The sequence below is a fragment of the Elephas maximus genome, chromosome 5 (assembly GCF_024166365.1).
Source record: "Elephas maximus indicus isolate mEleMax1 chromosome 5, mEleMax1 primary haplotype, whole genome shotgun sequence".
Lineage (NCBI taxonomy): Eukaryota > Metazoa > Chordata > Mammalia > Proboscidea > Elephantidae > Elephas > Elephas maximus.
This window is the reverse complement of record NC_064823.1, coordinates 37,065,053-37,078,552: the sequence shown is the minus strand read 5'-3', so window position 1 is coordinate 37,078,552 and position 13,500 is coordinate 37,065,053. Positions and strand designations below refer to the sequence as shown.

Here is a 13,500-nt window from a genome sequence, read left to right as displayed (position 1 = left end):
CTCTACAATAAAGACTATTATTCTGAAATTTCAATTATAAAAAATTTCATGATTCTGTGGTCTAAAATGCTGCCCATCAGTCAATGAGGGTATAAAAATTATAATTTGTAGAAGTGAGTGATATATCAGCTTATTTAGTATCAAGCAGGCAGAAACTTTACCTCCTAAAAATATATTTGTATCCATCTATCTAGCTAGATAGATACTAATACAACGTACATATACAAATGCACACACTTTTATCCTCTTTCCACCTAAGGCCACTAGGATCGGCGCAAAGGTTGTTTTTGGCCATACTGGACAAGCCTAGGAAACCCTGGTGGCACAGTGGTTAAGTTCAACTGCTAACCAAAAGTTCAGCAGTTCAAATCCACCAGGCACTTCTTCGAAACCCTATGGGGCAGCTCTGCCCTGTCCTATAGGGTCAGTATGAGTCGGAATCGACTCGACGGCAATGGGTGTTTTTTAGCGATAAGCCTAGGGTGGTTTGATGAATCCACAATCAAGGTCTTTGACGAATATCAGAGGCGATTTCTTTCAGGCATGTCCTGGAAGTGATCTATACCTCCGTAGGCAATAATGCCCCAGCCCAGTGCCGTCGAGTCAAAAATTACTTCACTTCTGCATTCCATCTATGATTTCTCTGGTGTTTGATGAGCAAGATTATTGTCTTTTGGTGGGCAGTATTCTCTCCAGTAATTTAAGAGGAATGTTTTAAGATTACTAGAAATCCGCAGCTTATGTAATTATGATCAGCGACTAGTCTTGATTAAAGAGATATGGAAGCAGATGGTTTTCATTGTTCATATTAGGTTTATTCCCCATTCCATCCCAGAAATCATGCAAACACTCAATATGATCTAAAAAGTAATGGCTAATTTGTGCTACTATCAAATACCTGGTCAAGTGACTTCCTTTCTTTGGATGAATCAGTGCTGTGGCTCCTCTCCTGTCATAGACAACCTTTGGCCATTCTGTTTTTGACCTTCTGTAGATCCACAGGATGAGCAGGAGCGGATCGAGGAAAGGCTGGCTTATATTGCTGATCACCTGGGCTTCAGCTGGACAGGTAAAATGAGCGTGACCCATTTTTCCAACAAAACCTGCTTGGTTTAAATGACATAGTTGCATCAACCAAATGCCATTAACAATGAAAAAGGTCATTTTTGTTGTTTCCCTTTCTTTGGAGAAGACCACATGGAAACGTGAAACCAATAATAAAGTATAAACTAGAAAACTTCAGACTCTGCATTGACTAACAGTGTGGCCCAGGGCAGGTCTTTCAGTATCTCTGAAATTTGGAATAATAGAACTTTAGATTTGGAGATTCTGAGAAGACACCATCCCCTTTTGACAGTCATGGATACCTCAACTTTGGGGATATTACTGTGTTTCAAAGCTATTGTTAGATATAATTTTCAGAAAATGTAATACATCTAATTTGAGATTTCATAAAGACTTCTTGTTTTGGTTACCTTATATTGGATATCTTCTTGTATAAAATATGTTATATTGTTTTTGATGACTGTTGAAACACATACTGTATTTTTACACAAATAACGTGCACCTTCTGCATTTGTTTGCTGGCCACACCCTCCCCCCATGAGTTTTTTTCATAAACACCACTGTGACAGTTTTTTTACATGTTGCTGTGAAGAAAATTTGACATAACATGATTGGGAGGATGCCTTGCAGGCAGAAGGGTGTGACTGGTAAACACTCTGGAAGACATGCATTATTTGCATAAAAATATGGTATTAATGAGATGTTTCACTAATTTTTTGCGAGAGGAGAGTGTTTAAGTATAACAACAACAACAAAAAAATTCCCACTGCTGTTGAGTCGATTCTGACTCATAACAACCTTCTAGGACAGAGAACTGCCCCATAGGTCTTCCCAAGGCTGTAAATCTTTACAGAAGCAGATCTTTCTCCCATGGAGCTGGTGGTTGTTTCGAACCACTAACCTTTCAGTTTAAGTGTAGAAATTCTAAAATATGTTAAAGAATTTATTAAGGTAAAATGAATTATTAACTTAACATGTCTCATTTACGAATCATGATTTATAGGTTTTGAGAGCTATATTCCATTATCTTACCTGCGATTTAACATATTAAATTAGGATTGCCAATCTGGCTTCCTTTATATCACTTGTGGCTAACATTATAAAGGTAGTAAACACTTTTCTCCCTTCAGAAAAGATTTGGTGATGAATAGGAGCTATTTAACATTCTACTGTATGAATATACTATAATTTTATTAATGACTTTCATTGATGGCTATTTAGGTTGTTTCCTGTTATTAGAAATAAATGTCCTGTCCACTGGTATGTTTTTATGAGTATATCCATAGGGCATAATCTTAGAAGTAGAATTTCTCAGTTAAAGTATATATTTTTCATTTTGAATGATATTAACAAATTGACTTCTAAAAAGCTTATCCCAGACATACACACTACAATGTATAAACAGGCATATAGAATTTTAATGGTAGCACAAAGGAAGAGCTTCTTCCCAAGTCAGTTAATACTTTCCTAACCCTTTAATCCATGTGATTATCATGGAAAGAAGGAATTTCTCCAAATATTGTAGTATAGCCATATCCAGTATTTATCCAAGTACCCAGGAACAGGACTTACTTAAAACAACACCTAAAGACCATTAAAAGTGAGAAGTTGTCTGTTCCTTTTGCTTCCAGATATTATTATCAATTTTCTATTATCAGTTATCTTGGACTAAGAATATATGCTAATAGTAATAATCTGTCTTGCATTTTGGAATAAGTGTGCCTGAATTACACTTATTCTGTCATCACAGCATTATCTTACTCTTTCTGCTATGGTATAAGTGATGGATTCTATACTCAGTTTTAAGGAAAAACTCCAAAGTCAATGCTAAAAGAACAAAGGCATATTTGAGTCATTTCCAATAAGCAGAGTTAAGATTAAAAGAATTCTATCACTCACAGCCATACAAAGAGAACCTCATCTACAAAACCACCAGACAAGGTTTAGAGGCTTAAACCTCAAAGTTAACGTGTTAACTAACGAGTACTGTTTTCTCTTCTAGAATTAGCAAGAGAACTTGACTTCACTGAGGAGCAAATTCATCAAATTCGAATTGAGAACCCCAACTCCCTCCAAGACCAGAGTCATGCCCTGCTGAAGTACTGGCTAGAGAGGGATGGGAACCATGCTACAGGTAGGTGGGAAACTGTATGTCAAAAGTGTTAGACTAAATGGAAATATCTTGCTTGCTAATCACATTCTTGCAAATTCAGCCAAATTAAATAAATGCCATCGGCTTGGAGTACTACTATGACAAATGGGACCAGCTTTTGCCATTTCTAAAATCTACGTGTTGTATGAAAACTCTTGCACTACATGCCCAGAAACAATGTTAACCAGTGGAAAAGTAGAAAGTGATCCCAGCACTGGCTGCTAACAAGAAGGTTATTAAAGTTCTAAAATTTTCTAAATATGGTAATGAACACAGTTGCTTTAAGTGGCCTATAGAGATAGGTGATTGTCTTCAACTCCTGCTTCCTTTACTCCTAAGTAATGTAAGTGGGGGGGAAATGTCGAGGAGATATTCCTGTAATGGTTTGTATGTGGTATCCTGACCACTTTGGATAAAATGGGAAGTGATGCATGCCAAAGCTTCTTCTCACCCTCTGCTGGTCTGAATTTGCCACTCCGTTTACTACCTCCCTGAGAACCCACCTAGAGATCCCCCTTGTTTACACTCAGTCTGCACTTATCATTCCTTCTCTTTACATTCTTTTAGTTAAGATTGCCAGATTTAGCAAATAAAAATACTGGACACTCAGTTAAACCTGGATTTCAGATGAACAATAAAAAATGTTTTTAGTATAAGTATATCCTAAGCTATATTTGGAGCATAATTATATAAAAAAAATGTTTTTCTGGTTTGTTTTTATCTGAAAATTAAGCTTAAATTCAACTGGGTGTCCTGTATGTTATCTGGCAACCCTATTTCTGTGCCACCTTTTTTGTGCATATCTCTTTGTTTTCCTGTGCATTTATTTTTAATAAAGACTCTTAATTGGACTCTGGTTGTTTTCTGTACAAAATCTCAAAGCTTTAGTAGGACATCTAAACGAAGGAAATTTTAAAAGGAGTAGCTTTCATATGTGATAATTTTTTTTTCCTAATATCCCAGATACCAGTCTTATTGAATGTCTCACCAAGATCAATCGAATGGATATTGTCCATCTCATGGAGGCCAGCACGGAACCTCTCCAGGAGCGCATCAGTCATAGCTATGCAGAAATTGAACAGACCATTACACTGGATCATAGTGAAGGTCAACCGATGTGTGTGTGTGTGTGTGTGTGTGTGTGTGTGTGTGTGTGTGGTTAATTCAGACAACTGGACTTACTCTCTCCTTTTTTTTTTTTTTAATAGGGTGAAACATGTTTTTGGGAATCATATATTCTTTTCCTCACTACCTCCAACTTCCCAGTCCATTTTATGGGCTGCCACCACCACTACTCATTCTTTGTGATTTCACCATCTACATGGAAGATCCATCCAGTGCTGTGTTTTCTCAGTTTCTGGACTGCACCTCTGATACTTGCCATTTGTTACTTTATCTCTAGCCAGCTTTTTCTATGCTCACAACCAAGATCTTGTTATTACCAATAACGTACTACTTCAAAGTCCTAGTGTGAAGCATTTACTTGCTCCTTCTTTTACTTCTACACCAAAAGTTCTTCAAATCCACTGGCGTCTTCAGCCATTGGCCCTACCACTTTTTTACTATTAAGATTTCTCTAAATGTTTCTCGTTCATTTGAGCTCTCTCTCATCCTTATTTTACATATTCTCTTCTTTCCTTCTGACCTCCAATATGTCTCTTTTCTTCATTTATTGGCAGTTGACCAAATTTCATATTTTTTAGAAAAATAGGGATAATTGGATGCAAATGTGCATATTCTCCTACCTCAAAATCTACACACCTAAATTTCAGTGCCTATACTCTATCTTAAGGAGCCCCAGTGGCACAGTAGTTAAGCACTCAGCTGCTAATCTAAAGGTTAGCGATTCAAACCTCCAGCCGCTTCATAGGAGAAAGATATGACAGTCTCCTTCTGTAAAAATGTCCAGCCTTGGAAACCCTATGGGGCAGTTCTACTCTTCCTATAGTGGGGCTATGAGTCAGAACTGACTCAATGGCAACAGGTTTGGTTTGTTTGCCTTTTATACTCTACCTTGCCTCTTATTACAATGGACGAAATTTTCTTGCTTTCCTAAAGCCATCATCTCTTCTTATGTACCAGATCTCATCGCACTTACCCCAATCAAGGCTTTCACTCCTGCAGGTACCCACTCTGTCTCCTAACAGCTGGACCATGACTGACAGCATTAAAACATACTTTAATTGGTCCCATCTTTAAAATCAAAGCAAAGCAAACAACTCTCTTTACCTCATAGTGCCCCCATTACTGCCCTATTTCTCCATCCATTTAATAGAAAATTTCCTTAAAAGAGTAATCAGAACTTATAGATTCTGCTTCCTTTCCTTTAATTCTCTTTAGAACTCTTTCTAGAATACACTCTGATCAGGCTTTTACCATTATCACTCTACTGAGGCCAATCTTGTAAAATTCACCAATTATTTCTGCATTGCTAAACTTCATTGGATGTTTTTCAGTCTTTATCTTATTTCACCCTTGAGTAGCATTTACACAAATAATTAATCCCTTCTTCTTAAAATGCTTTCTTCACTTATTTACCATGCCACTCCATCCTCTGGTTTTCTTTTTACTTTACTGGCTCTTCTGATGCAGTATCCTTTCCTGTAGCTTCCTCTTGTTTTATATATTTAAATGCTGGTATGTTGTAATGTTCATCAAGAGCCTCCTAGCTTGTCCCCATCTCCCATTTCTTTCTCTCACTCCATAGTCTCAGACACTTGGTGTCCTTGGTCTGTCCCCTGAGCACCCCAAGCACTCTCCTGCTTCAGGGCCTTGGTTGGTACTTTCTGTTTCCTCCACCCTAAAGTACTTGTCCCTTAGACCCTCAGATGCCTTGTCCTCATTTCATTCAGGCCTCTGCTCAAACATCACCTCCTAAGGGGACCCCTTCCTGACAATAGGGCTATCTAAAATACCAGCCCTCTTTATGCTATACTTTGACTCTGGTTTACATTTTCTAGTAATATTTACCATAAATATGTATCTGCAGAAATGAAAGTTCACTGATGGCAGGAGCTTTTTCTGTCTTGATTGCTGCTATATATTCAGCGTCTGAACAGTGATTACTACGTAATTGATGTTCATTGGATTTCTGTTGAATGAATGAATCGATAGATGAATGTTAATCACTCTTCTGGTAAAAATTTTTCAATGACTCCTCATGGCTCTGGAATGTAAGGAAAATGCCTTTGCATAGCTTAAGAGCCCTTCATTAAAAAAAAAAAAAAGTGCTAATCTCAGAGAACTGTGGTGAGGATTAAACAAGTTAATACTTACCAAGCTCTCAGAACCGTGTCTGACAGTAAATATTTAGGATGTGTTAGCTGTTAGCATTTATTATTGCTATTCTTGTTATTACCTCTCACTCCTCTTGGCACTTAGATTCTATTCTCTATCTCAGTTGATGCCTACTCATCATTAGGTCAATATTACACTCTCTGATTCCTTTCCTAATTTTTTAGACCTGAGTTTGTGTGGCTATTAGTTGGCATCAAGTCAGCTTCAACTCATAAAAAACATCAAGTCAGCTTCAACTCATAGTGACCCTTATATACGACAGAATGAAACTTCACGTGGTCTTGTACCATCTTCATGAGCTCTGATAGGTTTGAGTTCATTGGGCTATCGTGTCCCTCTGGTTCATTGAGAGTTTCTGTAATTTTCGCTGATTCTCTACCAATGTCCTTTTCTAGCCATTGGTCTTCCCTAGTGATGTGTCTAACGTAAGTGAGTCAAAGTCTCACCATCCTCACTTCTAAGGAACACCTTGGTTTTATTTCTTCTAAGACAGATTTGTTCATTTTCTGGAAGTCCACAATATAGTCAATATTCTTTGCCAACCCCACAGTCTAAATGCATCAATTTTCTCTGTTTTCCTTTTTCATTGTCCGGCTTTTGCATGCATATTAGGAGACTGACAAGACTGTGGGCTTTGGTCAAGCACAACTTGGTCATTACAGTGACATCTTTCCTTTTTCCTCTGAGTTCCTCAATTAGGCACTCCCATGTTCATTGCCTGGGACCTGTAGCCCAGTCACTCTCTGTTTTAACTGACTCTTACTCGCCTGGTCCCCAAGATGGTAAATATCTTGAAGGTGGAGACAGTGTCTTGTTCACCATTGTAACCCATGGGCTTCTAACAGAACGTGGCCCATAATAGTTACTTAGTAAATATCTGCATAATATAAGCTAAACTTCAAATAAATATTTGGTTAAAATTGTTCTCCTCTTCAGGGTTCTCAGTACTTCAAGAGGAGCTCTGCACTGCAGAGCATAAACAGAAAGAGGAGCACCCTGTGTCTAAAGAAAGTGAGACCTATGATCACCCTCCCATCGTCTCAGAGGAAGATATCTCTGTCGGTTATTCCACGTTTCAGGATTGCATCCCCAAAACTGAGGGGGACCCCTCAGCAGCAGAGCTCTTATCCCAAACTGACAAGGAGCAGTTTCAGCAGGATTTCTCAGGGAAAATGCAAGACCTGACTGAAGAGTCATCTCTTGAACATCAGCAGGAATACTTGTGAGTTTCCAAAAAAGCCTGACAGATGTAATTCCAAAGAAACAAGTCAGTATGACTAGGGTGCCAGGCATATACAAGTACAAATAGTTTTTCAAATCATTTTAAAAGAAATCCACCAATAACTAATGTTGGAGCTACAGAAAAAAAGGCAAGACATTTGAGAGGCAAACTGACAGTGTCGTTGGCACAAACCTACTTGAACCAATTCCTGGTTGTGTGACCTTGAGCATGGCCCTGTGCCTTTTGAGTTTCCATTTCTATACTTATAAATTCTGTTACTATCACAGGGTTAAATGTCAAGAAATAGAAAGCCTATGAAATCATTGTTGAAACTGTAAAATCCCATAGAGACAACACATTATATTCCCTGTAAGATTGTGGCACTTCACTTGCGCTATAATCTGCAAATACAGTAATTATTGTGCAAGGCTGGCTTGGACTATGTATGGGTAAAGCAACCCACTGTGTTAATATTTATATTAAAATATAAATATCACAGAAATTATTAACGCAGATAAAAGACCATTAAAACGAGGTGGATGGGGTTTAGGGTGAGAATAAAGAGAAATCTTCTAGAGAGCTTCTGGCTAAAGGGAGCTGCAAAGTACAGTTCAGCTCAGAACTTAAGTTCTAGGCTGTAAGTAAGCAAAAGAGAAAGAAAGTTGTTTCAATGACACTCATTGTCTAGGAAAAAGAAAACAGATCAGGCAAACACGTCTCTAGCCCTGAAATCGGAGAATAGTGTCTCATGAGATTGCATCACAGCATGCCCTTTGTCATAGTGACTTTTGTTTTGGAATCCCTGGGACTTGAGGAGAAGACGGTGAAGTGAGTGGTGAAATGATCTCTTCTACCTTCTCAGCCACTCTCCTATTTTAGGAGTGAGCATAAAGACAAAGTAAAGAAAAAAACTAAAAAGGAATAGATGGGGGAAAGGGAGGGGATATCAGAAGAACTGTGGGAATTTAATATCTATGGGGTGACAGGAAATTGAACTAAATACAAAAAAGAAGCAGAACTTATTTAGAAATTATTTCTTATTTAGAAAGTAAAATTCTGAAAGGTTGCATTGTAGTAGCTCCAGCCTACATGAGTAGAAAAGTCTCAGTGTCAACAGATCCTCTATTAAGTAATAAGAGTTTTCCAGAGGGACAACAAGACTATCTCTGTATTTACAATAATAACTATACTAATCTGGGTATTTATATATTGCTTTTCTTTAATTCTACCAAGTTGCTATTCTTGCTTCAAACACCTTATTATCTATATGTATTTTTATGTAAAACTCCTCAAAGCCTTAATATTACTTATTACCTTGCATTATCAAACAAGAGGCCCTGGTGGGGTAGAGGCTAAGAGTTCGGCTGCTAACCAGAAGGACGGCCATTCAAATCCACCAGCTGCTTCCTAGAAACCCTATGGGGGAGTTCTGCTCTGCCCTATAGGGTTGCTATGAGTTGGAATCGATTCCATGGCGATGGGTTTATTATCAAAGAAAAGCTGAAATTATATTCACTCTGTAGAAGTCAAAAACTGTATAACACATTTTAAGATTTTTTTTTTATCTTTAGAATACATCTTTCCCTGCTAATACTAGAGCAATGAGCTGTAACTCTATCCTGTATCTTACAGTATAATTTTTCTTCAAATTTTATATTTTGGCCAAATTTCACTTCTTGGTCAAAATTTCATTCTTCGAATATTATTTCTTGACCAAATTTATAAAACCTGTTTTGACTGAGGTCCCTGGGTAACAAAAACAGTTTGCACATGGCTACTAACCAAAAGGCTGGCGAATCCACCCAGTGGCACCTTGGGAGAAAGGCCTGGCAACTTACTTCTGTAAGATTGCTGTGACACACATGGGGTCACCGTGAATCAGAATTGACTCAATGACAACAGTTTGTGTGTGTGTGTGGGTGTGTGGGTGGGTGGGTGCGTGGGTGCTTTAGATGAAGGTTTACAGAGTAAATTAGTTTCTCATTAAAAAATTAATGGAATCAATATTGTTTTCTGACATTGGCTGCCAACCCCACAACATGTCAACACTCTCCCCTTCTCAACCGTGGGTTCCCCATTACTAGCTTTCCTGTCCCTTCGTGCCTTCTTGTTCTTGCGCCTTGGCTGTGTGTCCCTTTAGTCTCATTTTGTTTTATGGGCCTCTCTAATTTTTGACTGAAGGGTAAACCTCAGGAGTGACATCAGTATGGAGTTAAAAGGGTGTCCAGGGGCCATACTCTAGGGATTTCTCCAGTCTCTGTCAGACCAGTAAGTCTGATCTTTTTTTGTAAGTTAGAATTTTGTCTGTATTTTTCTCCAGCTTTGTTGAGGACCCTCTATTGTGATCCCTGCCAGAGCAGTCAATGGTGGTAGCCAGGCACCATCTAGTTGTGGTGGACTCAGTCTGTTGGAAGCTGTGGTAATTGCGGTTCATTAGTCCTTTGGACTAAAGTTTCCCTTGCACCTTTAATTTTCTTCATTCTCCATTGCTCTAAACGGGGTGGAACTGGTGGAGTATCTTAGATGGCCGCTCACAAGGTTTTAAGACCCCAGCGCTACTCAGCAAAGTAGGATGTAGAACACTTTCTTTATAATCTATGTTATGCCAGTTGAGCTAGATGTTCCCCAAGACCATGGTCCTTAGCCCTCAGCCCAGTAATTTGGTCACGCAGGGAGTTTGGATGTGTTTATGAAGCTTCCGTGACCTTGCCTTGGTCAAGTTGTGCTGACTTCCCCCGTTTTATGTACTGTCTTACCCTTCACCAAAGTTATAACTTATCTATTGTCTAGTTAGTGTTTTTCCCACCCTACCCCTCCCGTCCCTAGTAACCATCAAACATTGTTTCTTTCTGGGTGTAAACCTCTTCATGAGTTTTTATAATAGTGGTCTCATACAGTATTTGTTCTTTTGTGTTTGACTTATTTCACTCAGCATGATGCCCTCCAGATTCATCCATGTTGTAAGATGTTTAACAGATTCATCATCCTTCTTTATCATTGTATAGTATTCCATTGTGTGTATGTACCGTGGTTTGTTTATCCATTCGTCTGGACAACAGGTTTTTTATTTTGACTGTCATGGACTATGAAGACGAGCTCCATCTCCCTTCTAATCCCCTTGCTTTATCACTGGGCAAATGCATATGCTTCAGTGGTATAATCTGCCTTTTACATTTCAGCGTGACAACCCCAGGAACAGAAGTATCAGAGACTCCAGAGGCTACAGTGGTATGTGGATCTCCCAGCAAGATACCTGAGGAAATTAGTACCCCTTCTGAGGAGGAGAGGCTGTACCTCCAGACTCCAACATCTAGTGAGCGGGGAGGCTCCCCCATCGTACAAGAACCCGAAGATTCCCCATCGCAAAGAGAGGAGAGTTCTCCACGAAGAACTAGCCTCCTGATAGTAGAGTCTGCTGATGACCAGCCACAAATCTTTGAAAGATCCGATGAAGATGCAGCTTTTCAAAAGGTAAGAATCCCTTTCTCTATTTCCTTGCCCACCTGTAACAAAGCTACAAACCTTCCCCCATTTCCATTTCTCTGATGGCTTATTTCATCACTTCAAATCAAAAAGGCTTGCCAAATTAATTTTTAACCAAGACAATGTGAAACTGTCAGTCCTTTTAAAATCTGAGAACCAGTGAATCTAGAAGAGACAGTATACAGTTCCAATTCTAGCAATTTTACCCGGAGCCTAATTTTATAATTAGAAACCTTTTGCTAAGAAAATTGAACACTATGGTGGGACAGTGTTACTGATATTATTTTTGAAAATCAGTAAACTTAGTCAGGAAGAATTGTGATAGGGATTGACAGGGTCCCAGGAAAGTCTGTCCACCGTGGAAAGTGCTGGTGCGCACACTCTGTGTGACTCACTGTGTGTTCATATAAGGCAAGTAATATAATGGATAATGGGCACACCAGCTGTGGGTATCAAGTGGGGTTTATCTCTTGAAATAAATTTATTCTCATTAGCAGATGGATAATTTCCAAATTACCTTTATTTTCTTAGATTTATTTTAAGAATGCCTTAGTAGAACATTGTACCTAAACATATTGATGTTTCTAAATGTCAAAATGCCTGGTAGTTTGATTATGGAAGAAATGGCAGCCATCTTAGAAATTTAAAACATTAGCTCTTGAAATGTGGCCTATGTGGTTAATACCTGTGTTAACTGGAAGACTTGATCCCTCGTGAGCTCCTGAGTCAGAATGAGTCCCTGGGAAAAGGGGAACACAAACACGAGAATCTGCATTCTAATAATTCCCCAGATGACTCTTAAAAACAATAAAGTGTGAGACTCTTCATAAAACTTAATTGAATGTAAATTCAATCAAATATTATGTTTCTTCTTTAAAATAATATAATTTAAAAATATTTTATATCTCAAAAGGATTTTAGAGCATTATTATGAGTTTTAGAAATGAAAAAATAGGTAAAAGAATTGAAATTATTTGGGAGGAAAAAAGTGATATATTGGGCATAAGAATGACATTTATTTTTATTCACTATGAGAGTGACATCGACTCCCAGGATTTATCTAGAATCATAACTAAAATTAGGAAAGATCCAGGCAGATGATATCTGTATCCTGATTTTGGCAGTTATCTTCAAGAATGAATTCATTCCATGAGTGAATTTTTATTCCAAGTTTGACTTTGCACAGAATTATTCATCTCATGATTTCTTGACTTACATGAACACTAGAAAAAATGTCTCATAGACACTATCATGGTTTAACTGTTAAATCTAACTTAAGAATCCATAAGTAAAGAGAAATAGAGACTTGAAACAATTATGTGCATAATTCATATATTTAATCTATTTCATTATGTAAATAAATTTTGATAATTCATTCTGCATTTCAAATATTTTATGTAGATCTGTTCCGTTTATTCTCTGTGACTATCCACTTCTCTCTTTTTAGCTTCCCGTTTTGACTCTTTTAACTTCTCACCACCCTAACTTGACTATTTAATTTCAATCACTTCCTTGCTAAAGATATTTTTAGGCAGCAGATTCCTGAGTATTTAAAGTATACTGTGGTTTAGAATTTATCTGTCTTCATTAACAGAGAAGAATATAAAAATGTAATTTTGGTATTTTAAAACATGTTGAACAAATTTAGTTATTTGCTTTAAATAATGTTCTATCAGGAAAGAGAGAGATTCAAGATATAGCTCCCAGACATGTGTCCTAATCTCTGATTATGTTCTTAGCCTTATCTCTGGCTTTGTGCCAGACCCAAAACATCTTATCTGCCTCCACATCTCAGCTTCTCTGCAGAATGAGTCTAATATTATTCATACACAGCTTTTTTTTTTTTTTTTTTTTATTCCAGGGAGATGAGCTACTGGCTAGATAATAAAAAAAAAGTTACAGGAAATTTTGACTCCCTGCTGAAAGTTCTGCTACAAACATAAGATATTCCTACACCTTTGCATTAATAATTCCAAGCCTAAGCAGGAATGTCAATGACTACCAAAAACCCAGTGCCGTCGAGTCGATCCCGACTCATAGCGACCCTATAGGACAGAGTAGAACTGCCCCATAGAGTTTCCAAGGAGTGCCTGGCGGATTTGAACTGCTGACCCTTTGGTTAGCAGCTATAGAACTTAACCACTATGCCACCAGGGTTTCTGTCAATGACTAAGGGGTGTTTATTATGCTGTTTACATTCAGTTATTTGTTAGGATTATAAGTCCAAGAAATAACATGGAGAAGTTGCTTACTTCTTCTGACAGATTTTGACAGATGGGTG

The 13,500-nt window shown here is 38.0% G+C and overlaps 1 protein-coding gene across 16 annotated transcripts in view; it reads left to right on the top strand.

Moving 5' to 3' along the window:
• The window catches only part of ANK2 (ankyrin 2), a 765,621-nt gene that overhangs the window by 737,816 nt on the left and 14,305 nt on the right, over nt 1-13,500 (top strand). For all 16 annotated transcript variants that reach the window (XM_049885478.1, XM_049885480.1, XM_049885477.1 and 13 more), the window contains 5 exons: nt 995-1,069; nt 3,068-3,199; nt 4,181-4,324; nt 7,451-7,736; nt 10,916-11,207. In XM_049885478.1, coding sequence (XP_049741435.1) covers nt 995-1,069; nt 3,068-3,199; nt 4,181-4,324; nt 7,451-7,736; nt 10,916-11,207 — 929 coding nt within the window. The remainder of the gene's footprint in view (nt 1-994; nt 1,070-3,067; nt 3,200-4,180; nt 4,325-7,450; nt 7,737-10,915; nt 11,208-13,500) is intronic.